Source organism: Myiozetetes cayanensis, unplaced genomic scaffold (genome assembly GCF_022539395.1).
Source record: "Myiozetetes cayanensis isolate MyiCay16 unplaced genomic scaffold, myiCay2020 scf3, whole genome shotgun sequence".
Taxonomy (NCBI): domain Eukaryota; kingdom Metazoa; phylum Chordata; class Aves; order Passeriformes; family Tyrannidae; genus Myiozetetes; species Myiozetetes cayanensis.
In genome coordinates, this window is record NW_026087521.1 from 62,288,840 (window position 1) to 62,303,111 (window position 14,272).

Below are 14,272 nucleotides of genomic sequence, written 5' to 3' on the forward strand. Positions count from 1 at the left end.
AGATCAAGTCTTGCAGTCACTGTGCCTTGAAACACAGTCAGGGTTTTAGCATAACATATTGGTCTTCTGCAAGCAGTAAATTAACTAAGTCAAAAGGTTTCGGGGAAAACAGAAGCAAAGACTGTGCTTAGAAAGTTAACTAATAAATTACTTTAAAAATAGTGAACATTTTGGCAAAAACCTTGGTGGGGAAGGTCTAGGAAATCTGTGCTCTGTGTGCGAAATTTACAGCAAAGGAAAGCAAGGTCTGTGTCTGAAGAATGATACAGGGGGCCTGGTGCTACCTCTTATATCTTATCCTTTTTGCCACTGCATTTCTCAAGCGACCCTCACAGCCCTCTGTAGAGCACAGCAGTTGCCATACCAGATCAGCTCAGTAGCCATCCTAATCCAGCCTTCTCACTTCAACAGTTGCTACTCTCTGGTACTTCAAAGAAAGGTGCAAGAAACCCCGTAGTGGACAATTATAGAATAACCTGCCCACAAGGGAAGTTTCTCTCTAATCCCCCGCCATCAGTTAGTGGTTATGTTGTGCCTTGAAGCCTGACAGTTTATATCCCTTCTAAAATTTATTTATATCCTGCCTAATGTGACCATGAATGTTCTTGGGATCCATATAAATGTCTAATCCTTTTCTGAATCCTGCTAATCTCCTGGCCTCAATGAATCCTCGTGGTAACAAATGCCATGTGTTAATTACACATGGCACAAATATTTCCTTGCACCATTTTAAATTTGCTTCCTTCCAATTTCACCGGGTATCCCTTGATCCCGCAAAATTAAAAAGGGCAATGAAATTAGAGCTTGCTCATTCTTGCCGAGCCACACTGCTGTCTCTTGATTTGTTTCTTCTCCAAACTAGCTGTTCCCACCCTCAGCAAGTTTTCCCTGGTCGGGTTGTTAGGCTGTGGCCTATGGCACAGCAAAACCCTACGGCTGCACATTCACACAAGTGGCAACCCTGCACCCTTGGCTGGTTGGAGATGGCACTGGAAACGGTGTGGAAGTGTGACGTGTGAAGGGGAGAGGCTAAAAATGAGAGTGTTAACTGAATGAAGGAAAGGAAGCGCTAAAGAAGTGGGAACGGTATAAAAATGATGAGGGAGGGAGGTCAGTCCTAAACTGTGTCTAAACACCAGTTTTACAGTGCTTTCACTGGAGGTAGGACCCTAAGCTGAGGCGGCTGTGAACAGTGATCCTTTGTATCTGTTTCGAAGCTGGGCTGTGGCAGCAAACTGAGGGGTTGTGAGGTGACGCAGCGACAGCCTGCAAGGTCAGCGCTGCTTGGTGTTTTCGCTCAAGCGCCACGAGGGACGTACCACACCAAGGTAATTAAAACCTATCTGCTGCTGAATACGTCTCCATAGCACAGTCCCAAAGAGGGCAGCGCAGCTCCCCTCGTTTCGGTCCCAGGACAAACGGCGGCCGGGGCGTGGGGGCTGAGGCACCACCGGAGCGCCTCAGGGCGGAGGCGCGTGCCCGGCTCCGCGTGGCGGCCGCGTGCGGGGCGCGAGAAGCGCCGCCTGGGCGGCAGAACAAGGCGAGAGGAGAAACCCTGCTTCGCTGCAGCGGGACCCGGCCCCGGCAGCTCCGCGGCACTCCCGGTGACCAGCCGAGGGACCGGGATAGGGACAGGGAACGGCGGAGGCGCCGCGTGCGAGCCCACATCGACCGCCCCTCCGGAGCTGGCCCCGCCCTCGGTGGGCGTGGCCGGGCGGGAGCCGGGGGCCTGTTGTTGTGGTGGACGCGGGGCCCCGCCCCCTCCTCGTGCAGGGCCGCGCGCCGCCCCGCGCGCCCCGCCCACGAGCCTTTCGTCCCCTCCCCGCGCCCCGCCCCGCCGAGCCGGCCGCGCCCCGCCCACCGGCCCGGCCCGCCTCCCCATTGGCTCTCCGCCAACAGCCCCGCCCACCCCGCGCTCGGGACCCCGCCCCTCCCCTCGCGCCCCCGGCCCTCCCCCTCCCCCTCCTCGCGCCCATCTGTTCCCGGCCGCTCCTCCGCGGGGCGCGGGGGGCAGGAGGAGACGATGGTGATGATGATGGTGACGGGCCCGCGCGGCGGTGGCGGCCGCCCGCGGTAGGGGGACAGCGGCGGCGGCAGAGGCGGCGGCAGCAGCAGCGCCCCCGCCGGCCCTGAGCCGCCCCGTGCGCGGGCGGCAGCGAGGGGGCAGCGCGGGGCCGCCGGGGGGCGGCCGCTGAGCGGCGTGTGGCGCCGGGGGGCGGGCGGAGCCGCAGCGCCGAGCGGCGGCGGCGGCACCACCACACGCAGCCGCCCGCGGAGTGAGGGGAGGCAGCGACCGAGCGGGCTGGACGGCGGCCGCGGGAGATGTGCCCGGAGGAGGACGGCGGCTGCGGCGGCGGCGGCGGCGGCAACGTAGCCGGCACCGGCGGCCCCGAGGCGGCGGCGGTGGCTCTGGACGAGCTCCGCTCCTGGTGGGAAGTCCCGGCCATCGCGCACTTTTGCTCGCTCTTCCGCACCGCCTTCCGCCTGCCCGACTTCGAGATCGAGGTGAGAGCCCCCCGTAGGCGCCGCTCCCCGTCCCGCCGTGTCCGCGCCCCCGTCCCCGCCCGGCGGGTCCCGCACGCCGCTCCGCGGTCCCGGCCGTGCGGCGGGGGGCGCTCCCGTGGCCCCGGCGAGCCGCTGGGTCCCGGCGCGGTGCAGCGCGGGGGGCTCCGCTCCGCTCACGGCGGACCCGGCAACTTCCCCGTCGCTCCCGGGCGCGCCCGCAAACTTTCGGCGCGGCCGTCCCGGGGCAGGAGCCCCCCGGGTGCGGGGCCCTCGGGGCGCACGGCGCGGGCGGCCGCGGGCGGAGCGGGGCCGGGCCGCATTGTTCGGCCGGGCCGGTGTCCGCACACAAAGGTGGCGAGGGGATGGAGCCGACCACGGTTCCCCCGTGCCCAAAATGGTGGCGGCGAGGGGCGGGCTCGGTCCGGTGACCCCCCACCTCCCCCGGGGGTACCAGCGGCTGTTGTTGGGGGGATTCTCCAGCCCCGCTCCGCCCGTGCCCGAGTCGGCCCCTTTTGTTGGGGGGGGGATTGGTCCCCACCTGGTCGGTGCCGGCGCGGGGTGGGAGGCTCGGAGGGTCGCCCTGAGCCTTTCTCCCGCATCCCGGCGAGGCCGGAGGGCTCCGCGGGGCTCCGCTCATTGTGCGGCTCCGCGGAGCCTCCGGGGGAAGCGGCGGTGCCTTCACCACCGCCCCTGTCCCCCACGAAGGGAACGCGCTCGGCTTTCGTACCCTTCTTACCCGTTTTCCTCCGTAACTTTCCTGTGTGGGTCGGGGTTGTTTTATTATTCATTTTATTTTAATTCTTATTTTCGTATGCGCGCTGTTAGCGTCCCGTAAATATTTTGTGCGCTGGCTACAAATGTTACAAGCAAAGTGTGTCCTGGTAGGAAATCTTTTGTGCTTGCTGTGAAAAGCTATTCTTGCCAGCGCGTTGGCAATAAACCGGGTGAATAACGTGGTGGCGTGTGTTTTTTAAAGACAGTAATTGCCCAGTGAATGCGAATTCCAAAGATGCTTAAAAGTTCCACGGGATGCGCGAAGCCCTAAAGAGCAAAACTCCTCGAGCAGGATGTGAATTTCTGAAGAGGGGGAATCCCTTATGCTGTACGAAATCTTGAAAGGGGATAAGGTCTCTCAATGATGCAACTTCTTGCGAAAGGGAACTCCCCTCCCCCTCCTATTGATGCCAAACCATTAAAGGGGGAGGCTCTCCGGGCCCAGCAGCGCAAAGTCTTGAAGGAACCTGAATTTACAATGATAAAAGGGCCAAGGCACTAGCCTTTCACCTTTGGAGGCAATTAGCATCTGGCTTGCTTCACAAATGAAGTAAATGTGGGCTCCCCTTTGGTTCCCGGAGCACGCTTAGGCTGGGTGAGTTAACATCATCACTCGGAACAAATTAACTTGCTTTTTTTGGGGGGATGCCCGGGAGGAGGAGGAGGAGGAGTGCGGGCGGGTTGGTGCCGGGGGTGTTGCAGAGCAGAAGCAGCACACAGAAAACGTCGCCAAAAAAACTCCGTGCGCGTGGATGGCCTGCAGCGCTTGGCAGAAACGGGTTTTAAAGAATGGCGTTTGTCCGAGGGACGGTGGAAATTGCGGTTAAGATCGGGATGCTGCGAGAGGACGGATGCGGCTGTCAGAACTCCGCGTCTTCAGGCACGTGGAGTATAAATCTTCTTCCCCGGCACGGTGTGAGCAGCTCAGAACAAGCAGTTTCAAAAGTTGCTGTTCCTTGAAGCTCACCATCTTGTTACGTCTTGCCTGGTGCAGTTGTTCCAGTCTCATCACTGGTTTCAGGGATATCTGGGAATGGATTTGCACAAAGAGCTTGCTCAGACCGTTCACGGTATGAAACCAATGGCCAGCGATGGGACTTATGCTTTTTTTCTAAGAGTACTTCTCTGTGTGATCTTTTTTTTTTTTTTTTTTTTGGCTGCATAAAGAAGGCTTCTCCCACGGCTTTGGACCTAATAATGCCAGTGCCCCTTCTGGCTGTCTCACTGCTGCATCTGAGATGTGCTTTGAGTTTCAGGAGTGTCTGAATAAAATGGAGGTGGTTGTTTTTCTAGGGGCTTGGGGAGACTCGAGGCACATATTTTGGGGAAATAAAACACTAGCCAGCCATAAAAAATTGAAACTGTGCTCATCTGCAAATGATATTTTCTTGATATAGCTTTGGTTATTGTAGGGAGGTGTGCTTGTGGCTGAACACCAGCAGTTTGAGAAGTGAGTGCGTCTTACCTCAAAAGTTACTGCCCCTCATGGGTAACCCAGGGGTGACTTCCCCAGTTCATTTGGATGCAGAGTAAAACAGGTGCTTTAAGTGAATCTGTGTATGTAGAAGGAGAAATTGAGATCTTGGGCTCAGTGTTTCAGCTGGAGGATGGTTATGCTCAAACTCCTCGAGCTTCACAGCTGAAGTTTGTCCAACTCTGCCCAGTATCTCTGAGGAATGGCCTCACTGTGGATGCAGCTGGCTCTTCTTGGAGGATATTCTCTTCTTCCTAGGAGGTCTGAGCTCCTCTGAACTTAAATCCTGGTTGGTGGCTTTTTTTTCCATTTTTCTGATACTAGTGCATCTCCAGTGGGGAGTTTGATGCTAAACTCTTACAACATCATTATAAAAAGCAAAAGTTTTAAATAAATCTTAATTCTGATTGAAAAAAATATACCCTGGTCTCACCCTCCCTTTGATGTCAGCAGGCAGGTGAGGTTAAGGTTACACTGCTACAGTCTCTCTAGTCCCCAAACCAGACAAAACCTGGTCTTCCCATATGTTTGTGTTCTAATATAGTGTACTGTTGTTTTGATTGTTTGTTTGTTTGTTTGTTTAAACGTGTAGCTATTTTTTTTCTCCTTTCCCCACATCCCCCGTACTTTTTCTTTTCTTCTGGTAGGTCTGTCCATAGCTAGCTGGAAGGCTCTGCAATGATAGGCCATCTGGACCCGTCCCTGCCATGCTGAGCAGATTTGCTGATGGTATTTGAGAAGTTTGGAGTCTTTAGTAGTACAGGGAGGCATTATGGAGCGCTTTTTTTTTTTTTTTCCTCCCTCCCTCCCTTTCCAAATGCAAACCCTTCACCCTCTACTTATGGGCACAGAAGAAAGTGAAGCTTCCAGATGCCGGGCTGCTGTCCACAGCTGGATGGCAGAAACCTGGGAAGCAGATGTTTTGTTTTTCTTTTCTCTGGATGGACCAGTGTGTAGCCAGAGACTACGGGGAAGGGGTGTCCAAAAAGAAAGCAGCACATCCATCAGGCCGGACCCTGGGCATTGTTCGGGAGGGGGTGGGCACAGCTGGCTCTGGCAGATGCAGGCGCTCAGGGCTCCTCTTTTCAGATTTCTGCTGCAGCATCACCCGGCGATGGGCTCAGGAGGGGTTCAGCTACCGCCAGCAGGTCAAAAGTTCAGTGGGACAGGAGCGGGTGCTTCGGGAAGTGTTCAGCTTCATGCCGTGTTTTTACATGGGTCTTAGGATGGCAGAGAGCACTTCTGCCTTCTGGGGTGGAATTTTTTTTTTTTCCTCCTCCCCCTTTAAATGGCTGCCTTGTCAGCCATCTGCTGTACAGAACTTTCATGCCACTTCAGAAGTGGGGTTTTAGTTGTGTTGGCTTGGTTGCTGCGGTGCATTTCTTGGTGGCTTGTAAAATCACATAATCACAGAATGGGTAAGGTTGCAAGGGACCACGGCAAGGTCATCTGATCCAACCTCCCTGGGTCAAAAAAATTCTGTATCAAATGCATTTGTTCTTATCTATACTCTAAGAGCACTCCAGGTGGAGAAGGTGAGGCTGTGTGGGGCATGTAATTTTTTTTGGTAGTCATTGCCTTGATGGACAGAAAGGATGCTTTCCACAGTCAGGTTAGTGCGGGTGATGATAGGGAATGATTTGTTTCACTTTTCAAGACCGGACTGTAATGCGGGACACCTCTCATGACAAAGTGTCTCCTGGCCACGTGCCCTCCCCTCTGCAACTGAAATATCCTCCTGACAGCTGTAGGGATTGTTTGTATCAAAAATATTAGGAGAATATTTAACGTTTTCAACTGTATTTCAGCACAACTTAAAAACACTGGACAGGAGCCAGTGTGGCGTGGCCACCCAGCTCTTTGGCATGTGCTCTCAGGAGCTGTGAACTCAAACATTTAGGAACTTCTGTCTGGGTAGGTCGAGGGGAGGTGACTTTCCAGAACGTGCTTGAAAATAGTCAAAACATTGTTGTTAACTTAGTTTATTTGGAAAAGGGGGAAAAGCCACATTACACAGGGAAAACATAAATCTTTTCCTGTGGTTTTTAAAAGCGCCTTTGGGCAAATTGCCTCTGCTGTTAACTTCACTATGGCTTTAAGATGCTTTTCTTTTCCTCTTGCCCCTTCCTAGCACTTCGGGCTCTGGCTCTGCCTTTAGGTACATTCCTCCCACCCACAGGCAGGGCACTGCTGCTCTTGCCCACCTTTTTCCTCCTGTAGTGCGGTATCTGCCATGTCGGTTCTTGAACAGGCTCTTTCTGTCAGGAGTATTATGTGGCTGCTCCCTCGGGTCTCCCAGGAGGAGGAAGAGTGGGGAGAGGGAGAGGTGGAGAAGGAGAGAGCAAAGAACAGGGCTGCTTCTATCTCTTGAAACCAGATACAGCTTTAAAAGAAAAAAATAATGTGTTAAACAGAGCGTTAGAATTTTAATACTTTGAAAAAATGTTTCCTAGTGAGGACAGGATAGCCAAATATGCTTTGACCTCCACTGTACTGTCATTTTAGGTCCTGGTGAAAATTGTCTGTGGATCCCCTTGCTCTGCCCTTTGGGTGTGTCCTATGTGATCCTTAACACCAAAATGGCACAACCTTCCTGTTCTGTCAGTGGTTTCTGTGGGGTTAATTGCACAGACAGTGTGGTACAGTACCCAAGTGCCAAGCCTTCACCCCCTATAGCTATTTGGGTCTGGTGCTGCATTATTATTTGCATTACAGTAGCATATATAATGTCTATTGGTGCCTCATCGTGTTCTGTGATAGTTGAGATGGCCAGGTAGTTTCTGATCAGAGGAATTTAGAATCTAATTAAGATCAATGCGACAAGTAGGTGGTGCAAGCTGATGAAAATGTTAGTGAATTCGTGTAGGTCAGCTCTGCTCCTTGAAGGTAATTCTGAGTTGTTTAAATGCTTTTTCAGTAGAATAGTTTAAGCGTTGGGATGTCCAACCCTCTTGCCATTTGCCTGTTCATGGTAGTCAACATTAAAATGGAAGGGTGTGGGCAGTGATTGTCTGAAACAACAGTGAACAATAGATCTGCTCAAAACTTCACTCTCATGTGATGCACCTTGCTTTAGGAAAAACAAATTGTCTGAGGAAACAGTAATTGGCAGCGCAGGAAGAGGTGCTGTGCACAGAGTAGACAGGGTTGGAAAAAATTAATGAAATTCAAACATACTGAAAATAAAGTGTTGGTCCTGTTGTGTGGAGAGACCTGTTTATGGACCACACTGTGAATTTAAGTTATATGCCACAGTCGCTCTGTAATGGCTCTGCTTCCCCTGGGCAGCATCAGCTTCATCAGAGTAGAGGCTGTGAGCTGGGTGTTTGTTGTTTGAAAATCAAGTTTTAAAAAGAATGAAATCAGGGGTTAACACTGTTTTTATTGTTCTTTCTACCTGTCCCATCGACTGTTTGGTTTAGTTGCTTTAATGCCCCATCCCTCTCTCCATATTCCAGCTGCAGTTCTTACTTTCCTGGTCTTCACTTTTCCTGCCTTAGTTATTCTGTTCATAATAGAATCATTAACACTCTACATGTCAGCGTTGGGCTCTAGAGTGCATTGAGATTAATGGAGGGGTGAGGCAGAGAGATACTTCTCAGAGCTGTTGTTTCAAGTGGTCTGCAAATTGGGAAGCATTGTATCAGTTTCCATTTCAAATGCAATTCACATCTTTCCCAACTGTAGATCTTAAACTTTTGAACAAGTGTTTACATTTTATATAATGATACTCTAGTGTAATTGGATAGAAAGGGAGGGGGGGAGGAAAAGGTAGTTCAGGAGGCTGATATGTGAGTTAAAATGTTATCTTAAGCCTATGAAAAGAAACAAGAAGTGACTGCACGAAGCCGGGGGGTGTCTGAACAATGGATAAAGAAGGTTATTTTGACAGCAACATTTTGAATGGATCTGAGTTAGGTGACAGGGGAGTTGGGGAAAGACTGTAGCGGCCCAAGGCAGAAGAGATAGAGGAACACGATAAGAATTTTCAGGGATTTGGATGGAGCACATGGGGGTTGATGTTACAGATTTTGTGATGTTAGTATAGGCAGTTCTTCTGCTAGCACAGCTGACACTGAAATTCATGCCTGGTGTTAGCTGAAGGGTTTGTACGCCCATAAGTTTAACCGTTTAAGCTGAATGTATTTAGAAACCGATTTAAGATAATCATGTGCAAGTCTTTCCCCACTAGAAAAGAAAATGTTTTGTGTAGGAGCTTAAATATGACTTCACAGTTTGCTTTGTTTAAGAAGACCCGAGTACCACAAACCTGTGCCAATTCCGTCAGACGATTTAAACTTCTGCATAGCGCATCTTAATTAGGACTCAGAAGTTTGTTACTTTTGGAATTTGCTGTAACCAAACTAGCTAGAAGTAACACCTTTAAAGTGTTGCAGCTTTATGTGTAGACCTGCTTAACTGCGGGTCTTTCTCTCCCGCGCATAATGCCGGCAGAGCTGTGCCATTCTGCCCCTGGCATCTGTTAAGTGCCTGCATGAAGGGTGAAGAATTAACTTTTGTAATGGCAATCGATGCTTTCATGGACTTCTTTCAGGCAAAAATCTCCTCAAGAAAAGGGCTATGGGTAGAAATGACAACAGCCAAGGAGTTAAAATTCCCGAATTAAAAGTTTATCGTGTAAACCTTATCATAGATAGGTATGATTTTTTTTTTTTTAATTTTTTCCCCCCTCCTCGTTACCAGAAGCAACAGCATCTGCTGTGGTGGTGGGAACAATGCAGCCTAGTGATTCCTCCTTCCTTACAGTAGAGAATCCTGTTAAACACACAAGGCTGTGCCTCAGAGTGTATCCTTTCAGCAGGCTTGTTCCTTTTAATGGGTGCCCATTCCTGGGGTCTCCATTGTTTCACCAACAATAGCACTAGGGGCAGCTGATTTGGTTGACAGAAAATGCGTTAATTTAACAGATCTATTCCCTTTAGCCGGTCTCCTTCCTATTGTGCCCCAGTTCTCCCCCAGTTCCTGGGGAGGAGGGCCTCGAGAGCAGGGTCTGTTAGGTGGAAGGCTCCTGCAATTAGGAGGGGTTTGCAGCCTTTTGTGCGAGGAACAGAAAACAGCTGATGGGGAAAAGTGGTACTAGTGCAGTTTGCTTACTGCCAGAGCACTCGTTTTTCTGCTTTTTGGGGGGGGCTTTATAGACTGCCTTTACAAGAGGTGGGGGAATAACTCGACACTATGTGCTGATGGCAGTCAAGGTCTTTGCTCAGAGGTGGTCTTGCGGCCCAATGTGGCAACTCCTTTCAGAGCTGGCTCAACTTCTTGCCGAACTCTTTATATCCTGTAAATGCTTAGCTAAAGCACAAGCTTTCCACTAAAAAAGTAAAGCTGCTGGTCTTATCCAGGGTAGGACTGCTGAGGGCTGGCTGGAGAAGGCAGTATGTAAAGTTAATACTAAATTATTTGAAACATGAGGGGCATAATGGTCCTCAGGGACCCCTGCTCCTGGCCAGTCCACCAGTTTTGGGACTGGTGTGATTTAAACGGCGCAAACTCTTCACCCTAGATGCAATTACACTGGTTCAGGTCCTCCCTATATTAACATACTTTCATTCAGCAGTGGAGGGGGGGGTCTTGGTTTTTATATCAGTGTGGTCAAGCTGGCATGTTGAGCCTGGTGGGAAGGAGGGCACATGCGCTGCTGAGGGGGCAGTGAAACCCAAAGCTTTACTTTTGGGGGCTGCCAGCTGCCAGAAGCATCTTGGCTGCCAGAAAGAACATCTCGCTCCCTTTCAAGCCCTCGCCTCAGCCAGGCTTCTGACTCTGTGGTTTGCCCCTTCCCTGGCACCATCCCAGCTGCTCGCTGGGTCCTGGCAGGGCTTTTGCGGGGATTGTAGTTCCGTGGTGGGAGCGGGACCTCCTGCTCTGGGTGGCTGCAAAGCTGCCGGGTCAGTCCGCTGGGGCTCTTGAAACTCTAGCCTTAGTTTAGTTCTGGTTGCTGGGGCTGGTGATGTAAAAGGAGCTCTGGAGGGTCTTTTTCCTCCTCATTGGTAAAGCCATTAAATCTCTGGCTCTTTCTCCCCAGCTAAGCCTGCTGTAAAGGGGCTGGAGCTTTGTATGGCTGAAGGGTTGGAAGGCAGAGCTAGTATTCTGCTTTCTGGTGAGCCCTGTATGTAGGGAGTTGTGTGGCAGCAAAAATACTTATATATCCCTAACACAAGGCAAAGAGGGTTGTGGTTGGAGGCTTTTTTTTTTTTTTGCCTGGCTTGGTCTTTTTTATTTGTTTTAGGAGGTAAAGGGTGAGAGTTCACTTAAAGATCTTGACTCTTAATAGAGCTTGTCATTGTTGCTAATATAAAAAAAATGATGAGCATGGGAGAGAAGTCAAAGGCTCCCTCTTCTGGTGTGCTAGGAAGGTTTAAATGCTGAAAAATAAGCAAGGAAAAAGACCCCTTCCATGCTTTCCTGAGTTATTTTGAGACCTCACTTAGGCCTAACCCTTACTGGCCCACTACACAAGTTTCGTCATGTCCCCTGAATGAGTAGCAATAAGGGGTCTCTGTGAAAATGAAATGCATTTTCAAATGCAAACTGCGTTGTACTTGCAAGTAGAAGTGGTTTCAGAAGGGTTCCCAATCTGAACTTGGAAGATGGCAGCCTTGCCCATCCTCACATCTGGCATTTCTCAGTGCTTCTCTTTGCTTCTCCTCTTTTCTGCATCCTCCTCTCGCAAAGATCGTGTGGTGTCCATGCAGCTCCCAGGGCCACATGTGTGCACCGGCATGTAAACATGTTTGGGATGATTGCAGGGGCCAAGTATGCTGAGCACACTCTCTAAGAAAGCGTGTCCAAGGCTCCAGCTCTCCTGTTGCTTTAGGTTGAGTCACTCCAGAATTCAAAACTTATTAGTGGCTGGTTGATGGAGAAATGCACACAAGGAGTTTGTTGTTGGGATTTTTAGATGGATTTTCTAAAAATCATTTTATAAAGTGCAGTACCTCTGAAATTAATAGGATTTCATGGCATTAGAGAAGGGTTTTTTTTTTTCTTTCATATTTTCTTACTTTTCACTGGAGAGTTTGACATCACGTGGCCGTTTTCCCTGTGTTGTTAGTGTGGGCTCATGAGCAGTGTCTGTTGGAAACCGAGGACATCAATTCTCAAGCCTCCTTCCCATGGCAGCTCCTGCCACCGTCACGGATGGCAGTAAAACTGCTCACCCGGATTAAAAACCGCAACACTTCTTTTCCTTTAAAGTGAGCTATGTCTAACCAGAAGCAGTTCCCCCAAGCCTGCTCCCTCCACAGCCCCACAGAAGGGTTGTGCCGGCATGACTGAAGCAGTGGCACAGGAATGGAAACAGGCAGCGGGGAGGGGAAGGGCTTTTTATAGCTGACACTTCTGGTGAAAGAAGCGCTTATCGCAGCGCAGCCCTGGGTAGCAGGTGGAGTGAGCCTGCACAGGTAACAAGAGGTCATGTAGCCATGAGGGCACCTGGGCAAGAACCTCTCTAAAATGGTTTTGGGCTATATCAAGCCTTGCTATATTTATTTTCTCTTTTGTTTTGGTTTGGTTTTTTTTAAGTTAACATTCTGGTTAGAAAAAGTTTAAACTGAAATTGGGTGGTGAGCCTGTAAATTGTTCCTTTCAAAGTCCGTCTTGAACACGTAGTTGTAATCATTTAAACTTCACTGTAGCTGAAAGTCTTGCACAGAAGCAAAATAGCACAAAACTCTTTTCTTAGAAATTCAGGCTTTTCTTTAAGAGCAAAACAAACCAAAGAGCGTCTTCTCCAGAAGGGTTTCTCTGAGGCTCTGGTCACTCAGCAGTGCAGATATCTATCCATCAGGATTTGTTTGCCTGTGCTGAAGAGGCTGGAGCAGCTTGCCTTGTCGGACAGGGCAGCCATGTAGAATAAACAGGGAATAGCAGTCTCGGTTTCCTTTCTTTCAGCCCGATACAAGGTGCCGAGGCACTGAAGACTATTTTGCCCTTAAGATAATTGTGTGTTGGAGAGGATCAAAGGGCTTGAGGGGGTTTTTTGGTTGAAAAGGGATTTTCTCCATGGACAGCTGCAGTAGTGCATTAGTAGTGCAATGGATTATCTTTCCATGATCTGTAGGATCTCAACCAGCTATCGAGGGGCCCCACCGAAGGCTGCTGCTTGGGGGAGGCAGAGTGAAAGTCTCCTGTAACAGGGAGACCTGTAGTGCCTGGGAGCTCGGAGCACTCGACTCCCCCTGCCCCAGCAGGGAGGGTGGTGCTGGATATTCTTAGACTGCAGATAGTGCTGGGAGCATGGGGAAAGGGAGCCCAGCTCTCGGTTATGACTAACTGCAGCTGATGCCCTGCATCCACCCTGCTCTCCGATGGAAGTGCTTATTAAGGAATGTGAGAAGCGAGCTGATTCCAGCTGCTGTGGCATCCCATAAAGGGCAGTGTGTAATTTGGGAGGGTGTTGGAGTCCCTCGGTGGAACAAACTGCTCCCTGTAGTAAACATCTGACCTGCCCAATGCCCGGACTTTCTCATTTTGGGAAGTTTTGGATGATGGGTGATCTGCAAATAGCTGTGGCATTGAGAGGATGTCCCTTCAGATGCCTGGATATGTATCTGTATCCTTGCTCTGTGCTTCTCGGTGGGGAGGAGGTGATGCATCTGGCCTGACTGTAGCAAGGGTGGCAAGAGGGGATGGGACAGGGCTTGGTGCTATCTAAGGTGGAGATCAGGTCATGCTGTGCCTCCCTGACACGGTTTCAGGGCCGGAGGATGAGGGGGCTGGAATGTGCAGGGCGGCAGAGCTGTCAAGGAATGCAGGTCCCCAGGTGGCCACTTCAGTCGCTTGTGCTTAAGTTGGGCTCAAATTGCATCTGCGTGCTGGTTAATGAGTGTTGGGGCAGCTCTGCCCTGGCAGGTTCTCCTGTGTGCAGGTCCTCAGGTAGCAGGATGCCAGAAAGAGGGGCTACAGTAGTATCTCAGGAGGCAATAAACTCAGCTCCTCAGCGTTTTTAGAATTTTCTGCTAACATTAATCATGGAAGTTTTATCGCTTTTGGGCTGGTTTTATTTTTGTGACTAGTGAAGCACAAGCTGGGATGAACCCAGCTTTGGATTTCAGGGCTGAGTTTTTTTCAGGACAGGCAGTTGGAAAGACTTGGAGTTTTTTTGTAAGCAGGACTGGTTTCAGAATTAAAGGATGAACATAGACTGCCATATGATGTTTTGTTGTTTTTCCTTGGAGTAGCAACTCCAGTTTATAATCATTGCCTAGTCCATAGCCAGTTGGCAGGAAGGCTGCTGTGAAGGGATTGATTATTAGTGGATGCTTCATTGTGCTGTCCAAGCCCGACTTTCTTGATCTAACCAGCTTCCTTGATTTGGAATGGCTGTAGTCAGCAGAGAGAAGAGAGGGAGATGTGTCTTCCCTCTCAGCAGTGCTGTTTTGTGTTCGTGGGATACAATCAGGAAAAAAAGGGTCAACAGAAAGTGTCAGTACTTGAGTGTTCTCATAGAAAGCCAGCTGGCTGGCTGGGCACTGCTCGCAATTTTTCTGTTTCCTCTTG

The 14,272-nt window shown here is 50.5% G+C and overlaps 1 protein-coding gene across 2 annotated transcripts in view; it reads left to right on the plus strand.

The window, feature by feature from the left end:
- The first annotated feature begins 2,227 nt into the window (after positions 1 to 2,227).
- Positions 2,228 to 14,272, plus strand: part of LOC126645278 (chromatin remodeling regulator CECR2) — a 102,176-nt gene continuing 90,131 nt past the window's right edge. For both annotated transcript variants that reach the window (XR_007630108.1, XM_050325540.1), the window contains exon 1: positions 2,228 to 2,505. Coding sequence is in view for 1 of the 2 variants with exons in the window: in XM_050325540.1 (XP_050181497.1) it covers positions 2,323 to 2,505 (183 nt within the window). In the remaining variant the exon portion in view is untranslated. The remainder of the gene's footprint in view (positions 2,506 to 14,272) is intronic.